Genomic DNA, 17,270 nt, shown 5'->3' on the forward strand with positions numbered 1-17,270 from the left:
TAGATAAATGTGGCGACTCGTGGGAGGAAGGAAGCCATTGGAAAATATTTTACCAATCGTTAATCTTTTTTTCTCTTTCATTTAATCCTTTTAGTGTTCATAGGATATATAAGAATACCCTGATGAAGTAGGCTTTGTTTGTCTTCAGAACTTTTGTACGCGTCCCAACTCCAGGGGAGATTCCAAATGCATTGTGCCCTTTTACTGGCTCTCCTTTCCTTCCATAAACTGGGTTCAGTCAGAATCTTTGATGTTAGGGAGAATTTTCATCTCTGTGCCAATTCCCTTTGACCTGTCAGAGCCCAGCTCTTTTGCTGGACTCAGGGCTTTTTCATTTTTTACTCCTGGGTGGGACCTTTTCCCCACTCCCTCATGTGTTTTTCTGACTAGGATTTGTGGTGTCCTACTGTTTAGTGGAGTCTAGTAAACTCAATAGGCATCTGCTTTTTGCATGGTGACACACAGCACCTTGTGTGCAGTTCCAATGCGAAGTTCCTTAGACTTCTCTTAATGTTTAAATACATTCTTGAGTGAACTACTGTTCCCAAGAACAGTGAGATAACTTTACCTTTTCTTTTGAGGGTCCAGCACATACCAACCTATGCGGAGTGCTAGGGGGTTACAAAGTAACTCTTTATCCCACTTCTTATGTAACATTCTGTTACACTAACTAACCTGATTGGCTGTTTTTTTCAACTAACTTTGTGCCATTCTATCTGCAGGCTGAATCCTCATCTGCAGTACAGCACCCAAGGGGGACAGTTTTTCCCAAAATGGACCCCGTCTTCTTTTGTCGCCATTACTTGTCAGTTTCTTCTGGGCTTTTAATCTGTTTGAATTGGCTTTGAGTGCCGAATTGAGTTTGTGCATTTTGCCTTTGGTGGGCTTCAGCCCTGAAGGTCGCCCAGGCTCCAGTGTGTCTGGAAAGGCAGGAAGTGAGGGAGGGTCCTTTGTCTCTAGGAGTGACTGAGTGAAACCAGTTCTGATTGCCAGACTGGCTGTCCGGGAGGACAGCCCACCTGCTGGGTGATTGATAGCCTAAGGGCTGAGAATGAATGGGAACATGCTTAAAATGCAAGGTTTTTTGGACTAGAGGCAGAGTTGACCACTGGAGGACAACATCTTATGAGTAAGATTTGAACAGATGCCAGCAACACCCTCCTGGACTGCGAAGCACCCAGTGAAGCCCTGCAGCTGTGCTGACCCCATTCTCGTTTCGACTGGGAAGAACTGCAAGGGACAACTTCTCCCATGGGCTGGTGGGACCAAATAGCCTTGAGACAAGCTTCATTGTGGCGTAAGCCCCGGCATGATGTGACTTTCCAAGGCTGCAGAATCCCAAGGCAGGAGAATCCTCACCATCATCAAGTGCATTGTCTTCGGAAGTGCAAATCAGGTGAAAACTATGAGGACATCCAGAGGACCCTACAGAAGCAGAAAATCTTCATCCAGAGTCCCCTCACCAGTGTCCACAACCAAGGGATCAAGTAACTTCCAACCAGAGCTGTTCGTTCTTCTTTGGCGCTGAGAAAAAGGCGCCAAAACCACAAAAGGCCGCTGAATCAAGGAGAATCCATTGCTGCAGAGCCCCTCTCAAGTGTTGCTGCAGGAGCCCATTAGACGTCCCCCCTTGGTCATCACGACCATGGACCAGGAACAAGAATCTGCTGCACTGAAAGCAGAAGGCATCCAGCTGGCACAAATTCTTCAATTCTCAGGTACTGTGGGGCTTGGGGTAAATCTACCTTTTGCCATTTGTAGTGCTTCCTATCTTGGGGAGTACTATTTTAAACCCTTTTTAAAATAGTACTCCCCAAGATAGTTGACCTCAACCCACCTGCACTGGCCTCCCAGCTTGTGCTTCTTCAAGTTGGCTCCTCTTGAGCTTCTGTGATTTTTCTACTGAACTACTGACTATTTTAAAACATTGTTCTAAGAAGAGAGCATCAGAACTTTGAACTGGCCCATTGACTTTGGCTGTCCTGGCTCCCTAAAGCCCCCCTTCTGGACCTATTGGCTTTGGCAGTGCGTGTTCCCTTATAGGTTTTAATTGTTGAACACTATTATTGCTAGGATAAAAGAGTGCCTACATCCCTCTGGGGGAGTCTAACAGTTTTCCTACTTACAAAGTATGTTCTGATCTGACTTTAACTTTTCCCTCCTTAAAACTCAATATTGAAATGGTGATCACAAATAAGTGCCAGTACTAACCTCAAAAGATGTCACTCAGTGTGCTGGAATATGTTTAGCTTAAAAGTTTACTCACCTACTTTATTGCTCTGGTTGAACTGAATCCTAACTTTGATATAACTGTTACTATTAGTTGTTGTTTTTTAAAGGATTGTCTAATTAGGCTTGTGTATATATAAATAAATATTTATACTATAACTTTAAGGGTGCACTTGTTTACTTGGGTACCTGTATTTACTCATTTCATTGTACAGCTCCACAGCTCACATTACCCCTTTTAAGATAAGCCTGGCTGCTCAGTCACTCTACCAACTTGTGTAGTACAGGCCTAGATTAAAATTTGGGTTACCTAATACCAAGAGAGAAGTGTTGTAAAATCCCGCACCAGTTAGACTCTACAAATTCTTACCTAACACTGATGATAGATGGTGGGATTGGTGTAGAGTGGATTACAGTGACTATTGGTTGTACTTGTGGCCAAATAAATCACCCACAAGGCTAAGCTCCACCAAAAAGTAAAGTAACTTGTAACAAAAAAATGCCAGAAATTGATAATTTTTATGAACAGTCCCTTACTGCCCTTACAATAGAACAATTGAAAGAATTATGTAAAACCTGTGTAGTACAGGCCTATATTAAAAGGTGGGTTACCTAATACCAAGAAATAAGTCTTGCAAAGCCCCACACTAGTTGGATTCTTACCTAACATTCTTACCTAACACTCTGCAGCCTTGTATTCTCTAACGAAGCTCCAGGACTGTGTACTTCACTGAAACAAATATGTACGTAGCTTGCAGCATTTAATGCAATAGTAGTGTGTGTGTCTACTGGTTGGCAATTCAGTGATGCTTCACAGAGTCTTTACACCTGTAACCCGCTACGGGTTGGCAACTCAGTGATGCTTCATAGAGTCTTCACACCAGTAACCCGCTACGGGTTGGCAACTCAGTGATGCTTCACAGAGTCTTTACACCTGTAACCCGCTACTGGTTGGCAACTCAGTGATGCTTCACAGAGTCTTTACACCTGTAATCCGCTACTGGTTGGCAACTCAGTGATGCTTCACAGAGACTTTACACCTGTAACCCGCTACTGGTTGGCAACTCAGTGATGCTTCACAGAGTCTTTACACCTGTAACCCGCTACTGGTTGGCAACTCAGTGATGCTTCACAGAGTCTTTACACCTGTAACCCGCTACTGGTTGGCAATTCAGTGATGCTTCACAGAGTCTTTACACCTGTAACCCGCTACTGGTTGGCACCTCAGTGATGCTTCACAGAGTCTTTACACCTGTAACCCGCTACTGGTTGGCAAACCCGCTACTGGTTGGCAACTCAGTGATGCTTCACGGAGACTTTACACCTGTAACCCGCTACTGGTTGGCAACTCAGTGATGCTTCACGGAGACTTTACACCTGTAACCCGCTACGGGTTGGCAACTCAGTGATGCTTCACGGAGACTTTACACCTGTAACCCGCTACTGGTTGGCAACTCAGTGATGCTTCACGGAGTCTTTACACCTGTAACCCGCTACTGGTTGGCAACTCAGTGATGCTTCACGGAGTCTTTACACCTGTAACCCGCTACTGGTTGGCAACTCAGTGATGCTTCACGGAGTCTTTACACCTGTAACCCGCTACTGGTTGGCAACTCAGTGATGCTTCACGGAGACTTTACACCTGTAACCCGCTACGGGTTGGCAACTCAGTGATGCTTCACGGAGACTTTACACCTGTAACCCGCTACTGGTTGGCAACTCAGTGATGCTTCACGGAGACTTTACACCTGTAACCCGCTACTGGTTGGCAACTCAGTGATGCTTCACGGAGTCTTTACACCTGTAACCCGCTGTCTGCCATCACTTTATTAGGATATTTTTTAGGAACTCTCCTGGTGTAATTCTGGGAAGCCAGCTGCAGTGGACCAGCAATGGTTTCACACAAAGGTCTGAATAAAATGATCTTGCTTAGTTGGACGAGGACCTAAGGCCGTTTTTGTACCACCCTCTTTGGAGGGAACTACAGCCACTTACCCAAATGGAAGGCTAACATCTGACAAGAAAAGGAATCCAACCCTCTCTTAAGGTAAGTGTTAGGTAGACTTTCAATTTTTATGTAAAATCTTCTTCAACTGAGTCCCCAGCATATTTTGCTGGACTACTGGATTTTTTGTCAGTTCTCCTGAGCAAGTGAGAACCTTTTTCCACACGCACTCATTGTTTTACCCTATCCTTGTAATCCTTTTGTATTTCTTTTTATGCCTTTTTCTTGGAGTCGTGCTTTCCTCCATGTTTTGCGGCATCTGTCTTTGACTTTTGCAGCACACAGCACTCTCTGTGCAGTGTTGCTGGAAGCCACTTTGCTTTTAATGTTCTGTTATTTTCCTTATTTTCCATGTTCCAAGGGCAGGGGGATATTTATATCCTTCCTATCTTTTTCCATTGTGAGATCAGCACACCCCACCATATGTGCAGTGCTCAGGGGCTACACTGTATCCCTTGTCTCACTGCTCCTATAACGCTGTAGTTACAGTGACACGCTAATCGGAATGGCTGGTGGCAGTGTGTTTATCCTACCTAATGCTAGGAAGGGTCACCATTGACCCAAAATGGTGACAGTGTTCCTTTTTCACCAATTCCAGATGGCTTGTCCTTTCTTGGTCCTTCTGCTGTGCAGGGTGTGGGAGGCCTTTGTTTGACTTTTTTCTTCGGCGGGTTCCCATGGGAAAGCCTGCCAGGGCACCAGTGTGTTTGTGAAGACAGGAAATGGCAAAGGACTCCTGAACTATGCCGTTCTTTGTCTTCTGCTGTGCCTGCCTGGAACCAGTTCCAACTGGGGTGCTGGTGTATTGGTGCTGATTGGCTGGGTTCCAACATAAGAGGCATGGATCCTGAGGCTGAAGACAAGCTGACCACTGGAACTGAAGAGTCGATTAAGAAGAAGGGGATGATGCCCACAGCCACTTCCAGATGACCGCAGATGCCTGTTAGGGGAGTTTTCCTAAAGTCCACTGTGAAGTAATACTTCGTAAAATGATCCCAATGGTGTGTAGATCCCAAACTCTTAGTATCAGTCTGCACTACTCATGGAACCTTGGTGGAGTGGCAGAGCAGTCAGGGTTAACATAAGAGGAAGATGTGAGCTGTAGGTAAATACTCTGAACCTAGTTAGTAATGCAATTCAAAGAAACATTTAACATAAATGTTTATTAAAATACAGATTTATAATTTTGCACAAGGCATGTCTTTAAATACTTAGCACATATAACCACAACACATATAAATACTTTTAGATACTTTCAAAGTCCACTGATTAGTTTGCAGTTGCTCACGGTTACATTTGTTACAGCGTATGACACTAATGACAGTTCTACTGTATTCTCAGTTCTACCACGCACTCGCGTAAAACAAAGGAAATACGGTAATCGCATTCAGTTAGCAAAACCAAATAAGATATAGGGCCTCATGCCGAGTTTGCCGGTCCGGAACTAAGGGTGCTGGCACGCTCACCGGCACCCTTGTTTCCGGACTGGCAAACTACGGGTTTGCCTACAGGAGCTGCTGTGTCTGACAGGTCTGACCCTGCCGGGCACAGCGGTCACGGTAGGAAAAGCCATCAGGGCAGCACCGGCACAGTTAACAGAGGTGCCGGTGCTTCCGTGTCCCCACTCCCATTGGACTCTATGGAAATGGGGATTAACAAAATGTTCAGCGCATGACTTCCTGGCCACCGGACTTGTAATAGCCCGGTGACACCGGGACGTCAGGCGCCGGTCATTTTTTATGGGTCCAGCGGCAAACCACTGCTAGCACCGTCAGGGATACCGCCGGACCCATAATGAGGCCCATAGTCTTTTTGGGAAGCAAACAGTTGGTTAGACAAATACTAGCAGAGTTGAAGGTTACACAGGCAGTTTCTTCCCACAACAAGGCTTTTAAGTCCTAAACGCAACCTGTTAGGTACGAATTGATGTAGTAACACTGTGCAAGACTACACAACACTTAACTGCTTGGTATTCGGTAACCCACCTTTTTGTATAGGTCTGTACTATACAAGTTGGTAGTGTGACTGAGCAGCCAGGCCTATCTCAAGAGGGGTAAATGTGAGCTGTAGAGCTGTAGCAATGAAATTGAAGTAACTCAATAAGCATTCTTCAAAAAGGGTCAAGATATGTAACACTGTAAATATACTTCAAAGTAGGTTTCAAAATCAAACAAGTTAGTGGATACTCTTTGGATAGGCTTTTTACACACTTCCTACACCCGGAGGTGACTTCATTTACAAGGACAGTAATGGCATTTATATATCACTGGATATACTTTACAGATTCTGAGGTTGCAGAAAGGAAAGGTTTAAGGAAGGAAAAAGGTTAAACAGGTTCTCAGTATATGTGAGGACAACTAAATCTTGCAATGAAATCTAGACAAGCCTTTCCCAGCAATAACAGTCTAAAACAAATTACCACCTATGAGGGACAGAAATATCAAAGTCAGTGGACTAGAAGAGTCTGCAGGGAGCCAGGACAGCTAAAGTCAATAGAAGTACAGTCTATGGAGCTGAGGCACTACGTAGATAAAAAGTCTTGCACAAAGTTGGAGAGTTTGCAGAAAAATCACTCGTAGGGTCACAAGCTGTTAAACTTGTGAAAAGCAGAATCGGAATAATCTCCAAAAAGTAAGCCAATGCAAGTATCAACTGAGAAGAGCACGGTTAAAGAGACTATGAGGTAAGTACCCCAAGCCTCAACAGTACCCCTGGTATGAAGAAGAGTTGTCCAGCTGGATTCTGTCCTGTTGCCGTGGTACAGACCCCGGGTTCCTGAGCCTCGGTCGTGGGGACAAGAGGGTGGACGTCTGGAGGGCTCCTGTGGCGGCAATTTGGAGATCGGCAGCAGCTTCTGGCTCTTTCCAGATCAGCAGCACTTTGCGGTTTTCAGCACTCTGTAAACAGCACCACAGCAGATCTCCTTGGGTCCTGCACTCTGGTGAGGGGACTGAAACTCTGGTCGTCCTGCTTCTGGAGGGTCCTTAGGAGACTCCTGGAGCTTTTGACCGGATTTCAGACGTTTTACTCTACTACAGATTTCACGACCCCTGGCACTCGGTTCTTGCAGCAGTGAAGAAGTACAGCCAATCAGGGAAGATGGTCCAGTGGAGTTCGTCTTTGGGTTAGTTGGTCCCACTAACCCAAGGGAAGATGTCGTCCCTTCAGGAGCTTCTCTTGTTGATTAGAAAAAGGAGTTTCAGCACAGCAGCAGGGGTTCACCGGGAAATTCAAAGGCTCAGGAGGATGCAGCAAGCTTCGTTCACGGTTTCTTCTTCGGGTGTTTCTCCCAGTGGTCGAATCTGACTCTAGTCCCAAAACCCTTGCCTTTTAAGGAGGTTTTAAGGAGGTTTCTCCCATTCATGCACAGCCTAGGCTGTCAATCACACAGCAGGGTGGCTGTCCTAACAGACAGCCGGCCAATCAGGACTGGTTGCATTCAGGCATTCCTAGAGACAAAGGACAGGAGTTTTGGGAACCTCCCTCACATCCTGCCTATCCAGACACACTGGAGCCAGAAGCGGGCTTCAGGGCTGAAGCCCGCCAGAGGCAAAATGAACAAAGGGCTCAACTCGGCCTCGACGCGCAGAGTAAAACAGAGTAAAACCTCACAAACAGAAAATGGCAAAAAAAGAAGACTAGTGCCATTTTGACAAAATGGTCACCAGCCACCAGCCATTTAAAGTAGTGATGGTAACATACATTTTGTTTACAGGAGAATGTAGGATAAGGGATTACTGGGTAACCTCCCCCCACCCCCCAGCACTCCACATAAGATGGGGTATGCCTGACCTACAAAGAGAAAAGGTAAGTAAAGTCAATTTCACTTTACTATTCTTGGGAACAGTAGTTCACACAAGAAAAGTTATTTAAACCTTATGAGGAATCTAAAGGATTTCTCTGTGACACTGCACTAGAGGTGCTGTGTGTCACCATACAAAAAGTAGATGCCTATGGAGTTTGTCAGACTCCAGAAACAGAGTAAAAACATAATCCAAATCAGGTCAAAAACACGAGAGAGTGAGCAAAGGGTCTCACTCACTCCAGGCTTACAATTAAAAAGTCCTAAAGTCCTAAATACAGTTATTACACTTTACCTTGCTAAACCAAACCTACTGGATGGTTTCCTTTGGACACAAGTTATATCAATAATCAATGTAATGGAATCCACATGCATCCCACACCTGCCACCATATACAGACACAAAAAGAGCCTTAGGTTTATACCTGCCCCAGGTTGCTGATAGCTCCTTGAAGTATATGGTATGGACTTTACTTACCTTGAGTTAGCTGTGTGCCATCCTAAAATAAGTTATAAGAGTTACTGCATATCTCAATCTGTGTTTAACTGATCTGAAAAGCACCTGTAATTGAATATTATATCCTTAGGTTTTATTCACCTTGTATATCACAAAAGTAGTTATAGGTTTTTACTGTACCTAGAATAAGTGTTGCACTATTCCCAAAATGTATATTGTCTAGTTGACTGATTATGTGATTTTTTTGCTGAGCATCATGGTACAACTGGTAGGGTCTACTACCCTTGAATTACTGAATGTAATCTGAAAGTAACCCTTGGTTTTTCCTCCCCAAGAATACGTGTGACCTATCCTGAATGTGTACGAAAAAGTTTGAGTTCCCTTGAACTACTGTTAGGTGTTCCAAATAAGGTTTATGCTTTTGGTGTACCTTCAAGCATAGTGTGGTGTTTTTCTAATTGTGATTACATATAATGTGATAGTACTTATTTCCCCAAGAAAACCCAGCAATTGCCGGTAATTGCCCATTGTCGGGCGCCGGAAAATATGACTCCCCATTCCTATTGAGTCCCATATGCACCGGCACCGTTAATAACTGTGCCGGTGCATCCGTCAAGGTCTGCGAGCGAGTGCCTTTCTGCCCTCCAGGTCAGACCTGGCGGGCAGAAGGGCACCCGCTTGCAGACTCGCAGTTTGCCAGTCTGGTAACACAATGGTACCGGCAAGCTTACTGGTACGGTTGTTACCGGACCGGCAAACCTATAATGCGGCCCATAGTGTTTCAGTGTTTCTTTGGACCATTTGTATTACAATTTCATTTGTACTTCTTCTACAGCCCTCTCCCCCTCCTAAAATAAGCCTGGCTCCTCTGTCTACGCTACCATGAACTCAGGTGGTACAGCCGTATACTAAGAGTGGAGTCTTGTACTGCCTCAGTTGAATGGTTTTACTAAGCCCTTAGTTGGACTTCAGAAAAACTATCCTAACAGTTCCCTTACAGGTTTTAATTGTTTAACACTATTATTGCTGGGATAAAAGACTGCCTGCATTCCTCTGGGAGAATCTAACTGTTTTTATAAAATGCCAGTATGTTCTGATTTAAACCTTCCCTCCCTTATAACTCAATATTGCAAAGGTGATAAAAAAAAATAAGTGTTATTACTGACCCCAAATGGCATCAGCCTTGGTGCCTTACAATGTAGAACATATGAAAGAATTACTCACCTGCTTTATTGTTCACTTTTTGAATTGAATCCTAACTTGGGATTAATGTTACTAGTAGCTGCTGCTTTTTAAAGAATGATTTAAATATCTTGTGTATATATAAATACATATTTATATCATAACTTTAAGTGTGTAAGTGTTTACTTGGATACCTGTATTTACTGATTTCATTGTATAGCTCTATAGCTCACATTACCCGCCTTATGATAAGCCTGGCTGCTCAGTCATACTACCAACTTGGGTAGTACAGGCCTATATTAAAAGGTGGGTTACTTAACACCAAGAGAAGTCTTGTGTAGTCCCACACCAGTTGGACTGCACTAATTCTTACCTAACAACGACCAACTTCTGCTGCTATCCTGGTGGATCCCTGTCTTGCTCCTTGGAGTGGAGTGAAAATTCATTCCTGAGGTCTGCTCATTACCCTATGAAGAAGAGCCTTTGGAAGTGTCCGGGACCGCCCTGTGGATGACCAGCTCAGAGTTTGGGCTACTGTGCTGCCATCGTCACTGTTGTGTGTTGTGACCTGGAACTTGGGGGATCATCAGCTTGTCCTATAAGACTTACCTCAGCAATATTTCGGAGTCCTAGTTTCAAGGGCACCCCAGATAGAAGTCTGACAGCGACAAGTGAGGCCCTTTGCGTCGCCGTGTTGCAGTGACCGCTGTCCGATTAAACTAACCTGGCCTGAGTCCAGTCCTGAGTGGGGTCCTGGAATGAGTTTTGCTGCATTCTTCATCCGTGAGTCCTTGCACCATCGAAAGACACCAACTGGAGATGAGCTCAAACCTGCAATCCCTGCACATTGAGGACTCTGACAGTGCGAAAAGCAACCTTGGACCTTCTTCAATTGACCTGCCAAGTCCTGGGGAGACTTGAAGTAAGGGGTGAGTTAAAGTGGTTCTTACCTGCCCCTTAACTCCCTTTAAACGTTTTTCTAACTTTTACAAAACTAATGTTATACTTTGGTTTTACCATAGCTTGCTAGCGCAAGCATTCCAAAAGTTGGGCACACTTTTATTAGTTTGAATACATTGTCCTCTAACCCTTGGAACTGTTCACTGGACTCCAGAGACCCTACCTTAATTTTGGCTAGCTTTAAAAACTTTGTTGGAACCTTTGGGCATAAGGCACTAGACAACTTAGGGAAGGATTTATGAAGTTAGGGTTAACTCTATGTGGACCTTTGATGCATAATCTAATCTGTACTTTCTTTTATAGGGGTTTGATGTGTGTTATGCCCTCAACCAGTGACTGTATATATGTAATCTATTATTAGTGTTGTGTGATATTTCCACCTGTTCCTAGTCATTGCTCATAGTGATATTTGGCCATAAATAAATAACTGTATTTTTATACATACTGCCTAAGTGAAATATGTGATTCCCATTATTTGTGCTCATTGTGGACCCTTTACAAGCTCACCACCTCTTGAGACTTTTCCTAGACCCTTGTCAGTGCTACCTTGAACTGGTTTGGCAACAGCTCCCCAGAGTTGTCCCTGTCATAATATAGGCTGGCCTTCTATACATCTGTCCACCAGGCCAGAGTATAGAAAATCAGTCCTAGAACTAGTGGGTCTCACCAGCCTCTGGATAGGAGTCGTCCCATTCGGGACCACCAGGTCAATTGGAAGGAAGGGTTGCATCAGGTTCCGGTTATACAGCAGGGTCTCCGGTTACTGGAAATCGCTAAAGACGTCTTCCTCTTGGGATTCAGCTCCAGTGGTCGACTTCTCAGCAGCTTCCCGGTTCAGAGTATTTATCAGGAACTACAGTGCAACCTCTGCATCTCTCCCTGCAGTTTACAGAAAGGGGGGGTCTGGCTGTTCAAAGAGGATAGCCAGCCCCCCCATTAGGACTTGGTTCTTTTTAGGCAAGGTGAAAGACAAAGGGCTGCAGAGCTTTGGACTCCTCCCTCGCTTCCTGCCTTCTCAGACACTCTGAAGCCTTGGCAGGGAATACAAAGTATTCACGCCAAAGACAAATCTTCCACAAAGTCTTTCCCATCTAGAATGGCAGGGAAGACCCCACAAACAAGCAAATGAGAAATGGTGAGAATAAATGGAACCCACCATTCTATCAGAATGGTGGCCCTTCTGTGCATTACCGAGGCTGATTTAACAGTCTGCGAGCAATAAGACTACAAGGTCACTAAGGTAAAACCACTGCCACCAGCCATTCAAGTAAACTTGCAATTGTAACAAAAATGTTAGCAGGTAAGAAAGAAAGGGGATACACTTCACATAAGGTGGGGTGGGCTGGCTCACTCAAATCAATGTAAAGGAGATGTGAATCCCACTTTATTTCTAGGGAATAGCAGTTCACTCAAGAAATAATAAGAGAATTAAAAAGGAGCCATTGCATTTAAAATGATGTATATGCCATAGTACATTACAGTCAGTACAAAGATATAGGAAACTATAACTCCAATCACATGCTATGGGGAGACATGGAAAAGTCACTCATAAAAAGATTAAAAGAGTAGGTGAGAGGGAAAAAAAGATTCCCACTCACCCAGGGACAGGGTAAAATAATTACTAAGTCCACGCAAACTGTTCTGGGGTTGACACCGGTCAGGAAGTTTTATCATAAAGATGAAAATCTTACCCAACAGTTGTTCCCACTGGTTCAGGGGTCAAAACACAGATGGGTCTTCTGGAGATCAGGACAGATGAGCAGGGCTTCCCTGGGACAGCACTAGAGTCGATGATGGTCAGCTTCAGGGGTCAACCTTGGATCGTCAGTCGGCTATCTTCGTAGAGGTCTTGGCTCCAATGATTATCGCTTGAATAGCTGCAGGAGCCCCCCTTTTATCCAAGGTTGCCACAACATCTGGCCAGCAACAGACATGCAGGCGCCAGGATGTGTATTATGACTAGACAGTCCCAGCCCCTTCCTCTGGCCACACACAAAACTGCCCCTTAGCCCGCTGGGGGACGGGCATTCCATGTGTAAGGGAGATTTATCATTGTTATGCTTCATCCCCTCTCCTAGTGAGGTCCCCCCAGTACTTTTTTCTGGACCTCTGGGCCTTTTTCTTTCAATCCTGAATGAGTGGAGCCTTATTTCACTCATTCATTCTTGTGGGCTCTGTCTTTTGGAACTGTATTCTTTATAGTCAACCTGCACTATGGAGCCTGTCTGCTCCATAGCTCTTAAAGGCATCAGTGCTTTACTACTGCAGCACACAGCTCCTTATGGGCAGTGTTGCTGGGGACCGTCAGGGTCCTCCTTTAAGATTTTCTTTTACTATCCCCCAAGTAACTACAGTTCTCAGGGATAGAGAGATACTTAGTATCTCTCCCAGAACATTATATAGACTGAGAGATTGGCACACACCACCTTCAGTGGTGTGCCAAAGGGATACCTAGTATCCCCCTTCTTTCTGCTCCTGTCACCTTTTAGTTACATAGAGAATCACCTAGTTATGGCTGGTGGCAGTGGATGTGTTCTACCAACTATTGGGTATTTATTTGGTACTGCAGGTTATGTCCATAGCCTCTGTAGTGCACAATAGGGGCCCCAAGTACCAACTCGGGACCCTCCTTTTTTCATCGTTACTAGCGTGGTTGTTCTTTGTCAGCCCCTCTACCACCCCGCCTAGGCTCTAGTGTCTGGGCAGACAGGAAGTGGGGGAGGAGTCTTCCACCCCCCAGCCTTTTGTCTGCCAGAGTGCCTGAATAGGTCCAGCTCCCACAGGCGGTCTGGCTCTCCTGAATGGACAGCCAAATGCCCCTTTTTGTAAAATGCTGAGAAAGATTGCAGAGGAGTGTGCTGGAACTGTATAAAAGGTGAGGCTTGTTGACCTGCACACCCTTTGCAACATGTGAATCGACCAATGCTGTCCTAACCCGTTTTCTGTGTGACAGAGGAGCTCTGAAGAGGACGACGCCTTCCCTTTGGCTGATGGGAACAAGTAGTCCAAAGATGAACTTTGAAACGACCCATCTCTCGAGTTTCCAGAGCTGCGGAACCCCAATACCAGGAGTCCTGCTGCCCATTTCGAGTGCATCATTGTGGAAAGGCCGAATCGGTCCAAATCTTTGCTGGAACCGTAAGGACATTCCAGAGGTCCGATCCAACTCACCCAGACCCCCTCATCAGATCGCGGGACTGCAGGTAGCGAAGACGATTGACTGGATGATCCGTGCCCTTCGTTGGTGCTGCAGAAAAGGTGTCAAAATTGGACAGTGAACCCAGAGGTTGCTGAAAGTCATGCTGCAGGTCCTCCCTCGAGACTGCTGCTAAGAGATGTCATCCATTGTCCTGCCTTCAGCCATCAGACCAAAGAAATCGGGCGGTAGGGTCTAGAGCTGCAACATCGCATAGCATCCAGCAAAAACATTTTCTTCTAACCTAAGGTCTGTGGGGAACGAGGTATTGCTTACCTGATTCCAAGAAGTCGCTCCAGAGTGTTGGCGTGCATGTAGACGTGTCCAGAGCAACCCCCTCTTACGTCATACCCAAGCTGCTGATTGTGTCCCCTTCGAGTCCGTTTTAAGGTATCCCTTGTTAGTTGTTAATTTTCTGCTTCAAATACACTAGAGACTGGAAGAAATCCACAGGAACTCTTCATCATTCGCTGCTTGTGAAGACTGCAGCCCTCTCCGAACTGCCTTTAGCTAGGGTTGCAGTTTGGGATTTAAAATACTATGCAAAGAAACCGTCTCTAGAAGCTTGAACTAAGCTCATGTTGCACTATTTCCCTCCCTTTAAGTGTCTTTACGATATGTGTTTGCAGAGTAAATGCATTACCGTATAAACTGCATGAGTGCACAATAACCGATAATAAGGTAACATTGGGCCTCATTACGACCCCAGCGCTAAACCATGGTGCTACTAGCACCATGGTCCATGCCGGGGTCCGCCATGGTGAATGGCGGAATTACCGCCCCATTCCAAGGTTGGCGGGGCGGTAATTCCCCATTCACCATGGCCCCTTCCCCATTCCCATTTTTGGACCATAGGGCTCAATGGGAATGGGGAAGGCGCTAATTACGGCACCGTAAATTACGGTGCCATAATTAGCTCCTAGGTCCCTTTGCAGGTTGGTTTTTTAACGCCTGCTAAAAGCAGGCGTTAAAGTGCAACCCGCAAAGGGACCTCGTAATCAGGCGTTAAGGGTTTAACGGCGCCAACACCTTTTACGGTGCCGTTAACCCCTTAACGCCTGGGTTGTAATGAGGCCCATTGTCGTTACCCTTTCTAACGTTGCTACAAAGTTAACCACGAACAAACGCAGAAGTGAAAGTGCCCTTTCAAGTGTATTATCAAGTATTTCTAAGTGTTCTAGTATAAATGTCTGAAGTATTTAAAGTGATTCTGGTGTAAATATAATAAAAATATACTTTTATATAACGTATAAGTGTAAGTGCTTCTTTGCTGTGTGACTGTCTAACTAGATTCAAGGCCTCATTATACGGATGGCGGTAAGGATTTACTGGCACCGGTAAAATACCGGTACCAGTAAATCCTTACCGCCTTACTACGAGGTCCCTTTGCAGGTTGGGGGATTTAACGCCTGCTTTTTGCAGGCGTTAAAAACCAACCCGCAAAGGGACCCAGGGAGCTAATTACGGTACCGCAATTTGCGGTACCGTAATTAGCGCCTTCCCCATTCCCATTGAGCCCTATGGGGCAAAAATGGGAATGGGGAAGGGCAATGGTGGAAGGGGGAATTACCGCCCCGCCAACCTTGGAATGGGGCGGTAATTCCCCTTTCCGCCAAGGCGGTGCCGGTATTTTACCAGCATGAACCATGGCGCTAATAGCGCCATGGTTCTCCGCCATCCGTGTAATGAGGCCCTCAGTCTATTTACCTAAAGCTCAGATCTTCCTCTTAAGATAAGCCTGACTGCTCTGCCATTCTACCAAGGTCCTGAGTTGGTAAAGACTGATACTAAGAGTTCGGGATCTACAAACCCCTGGGATAGTTTACTAAACTGTTACTACCAGAGGAAAACTCTCCTAACACCATGCAAGGCATTTCCTGGCCTGGGAAGGCAGAAAGAAGGCCAAACAACAAGCGGAAAACCTTGTGGCACGGCCACCTTAGGGTGCAAGCCACCTGTAGAAGCCATTTGTGGCAAAATGCAAGAGTGCACGAGTAAATTGATCAATAAATTGTAAAAATATCACTGCTGCTAATCAACTTGTTTTAGGGACAGTGTAAAAGAAACTAAAAAAACATTATGTAAAACGATATAAGGCTACAAAGTATCCTAACTGCACTTCATTGTAAGGTAATGTGTGCAATTGTAACAATACAAGAAATTCACAAAGAGCGACATAGGGGCTCATTACAAGTTTACCAGGATTCTGGCGGTAAATTCACCAGAATACTGGCAAACTGTATTACCGTTACTGCCACTCAGTCCGGTAGAATGTCCACAGGATTACGAGTGGCTGTAGATGGGGTAAATCCACATGGGGAATTCTGATAGTATTACAGGTGCCGGTGTTACCTGCAATATCAGCGATTTTTGCCAGTAAGGTGGCGGAATGACCTCCAGCTCTTAGCTCACCAGCCAACCCGTAGTTTAATTACCTCCAAAAAGGCACAACAGGAGTAAATACAAAGCAAAAAGAAAAGATGTCCCTTAGATGTCTATAGGAGGAAAGCAGCAAAAAGAAAATCTTTCCTAGCCCTGTCCCCGCCATAAAAGTGCCTAGAGCCCTTCCCGAAAATAGCCCTGAAGGTACACCTGCACTGATCTGCATCGCACTCAGACATTGCCTACTGGGTCAAACTCTTCTCCTTCCCTTTGACATTCTTTGCACCGCCCCCACACTCCACTCTTCACCATATTTAGAAGCTGCCTCACGCCGGCAAATAGCACAATGCAAAGTAATCCCAATCTAATAAGAATATATTTCCATTTGTAACATGTATGTTAAAGATCATGACATTTTTTTAATAGGTTTCACTTCGCTTTAAAGTTGAAGTATCATACCTTGCTGCCGGCAGGTCCTGGTGGACCGAAACCTCCAAATCCTGACTCTCCTTTGTCACCTTTCGGCCCAGAAAAGCCAGGAGACCCTGGCTGCCCAGGGCGCCCGGATGGTCCTGTCGATCCTTTACTTCCTGAGGGGCCTGGAAAAGAGATTAGTAACAAATCACTTACCTGTAACAGTATTTTACAAGTGTGATTACAGGGTTACATGCTTTGCCATGAAGTGGCTGGTACCAGGATATTTTGCAAATTCTGTGCTTGAATTGCAAAAATTGACTTCAAAATTGGTGTGTATGCAATGAGATTACTTTGAGGGATTCTATCCTTCCACAACAACCAATCGCTTAGGACCATATTTTTGGTCGATTTTTCCACGCCAGTTACAAAAGCGTATAGCGTGTTCAGTATTAATTTCTCGCTTTTTAAATGCTCATTACCTACAAGGGAAGGGTGGTTGGGTTGCATGGCAATCTGCAACACAGCGCAAGTTGCAGACCTACTGTTACAGGTAGGTAACACGTTTGGAAGGCAAATGGGTCATAGACTCAAACATTGCATGGATTATGAAGTAATAGCTAAGGCATCCTATGAGGAGATGT

The 17,270-nt window shown here is 45.1% G+C and overlaps 1 protein-coding gene across 1 annotated transcript in view; it reads right to left on the reverse strand.

Moving 5' to 3' along the window:
• The window catches only part of COL4A5 (collagen type IV alpha 5 chain), a 568,084-nt gene that overhangs the window by 142,192 nt on the left and 408,622 nt on the right, over positions 1 to 17,270 (reverse strand). Inside the window, exon 36 of the mRNA XM_069612627.1 lies at positions 16,672 to 16,811. Coding sequence (XP_069468728.1) covers positions 16,672 to 16,811 — 140 coding nt within the window. The remainder of the gene's footprint in view (positions 1 to 16,671; positions 16,812 to 17,270) is intronic.

The sequence above is a fragment of the Ambystoma mexicanum genome, chromosome 5p (genome assembly GCF_040938575.1).
Source record: "Ambystoma mexicanum isolate Mex_15411 chromosome 5p, UKY_AmexF1_1, whole genome shotgun sequence".
Classification (NCBI taxonomy): domain Eukaryota; kingdom Metazoa; phylum Chordata; class Amphibia; order Caudata; family Ambystomatidae; genus Ambystoma; species Ambystoma mexicanum.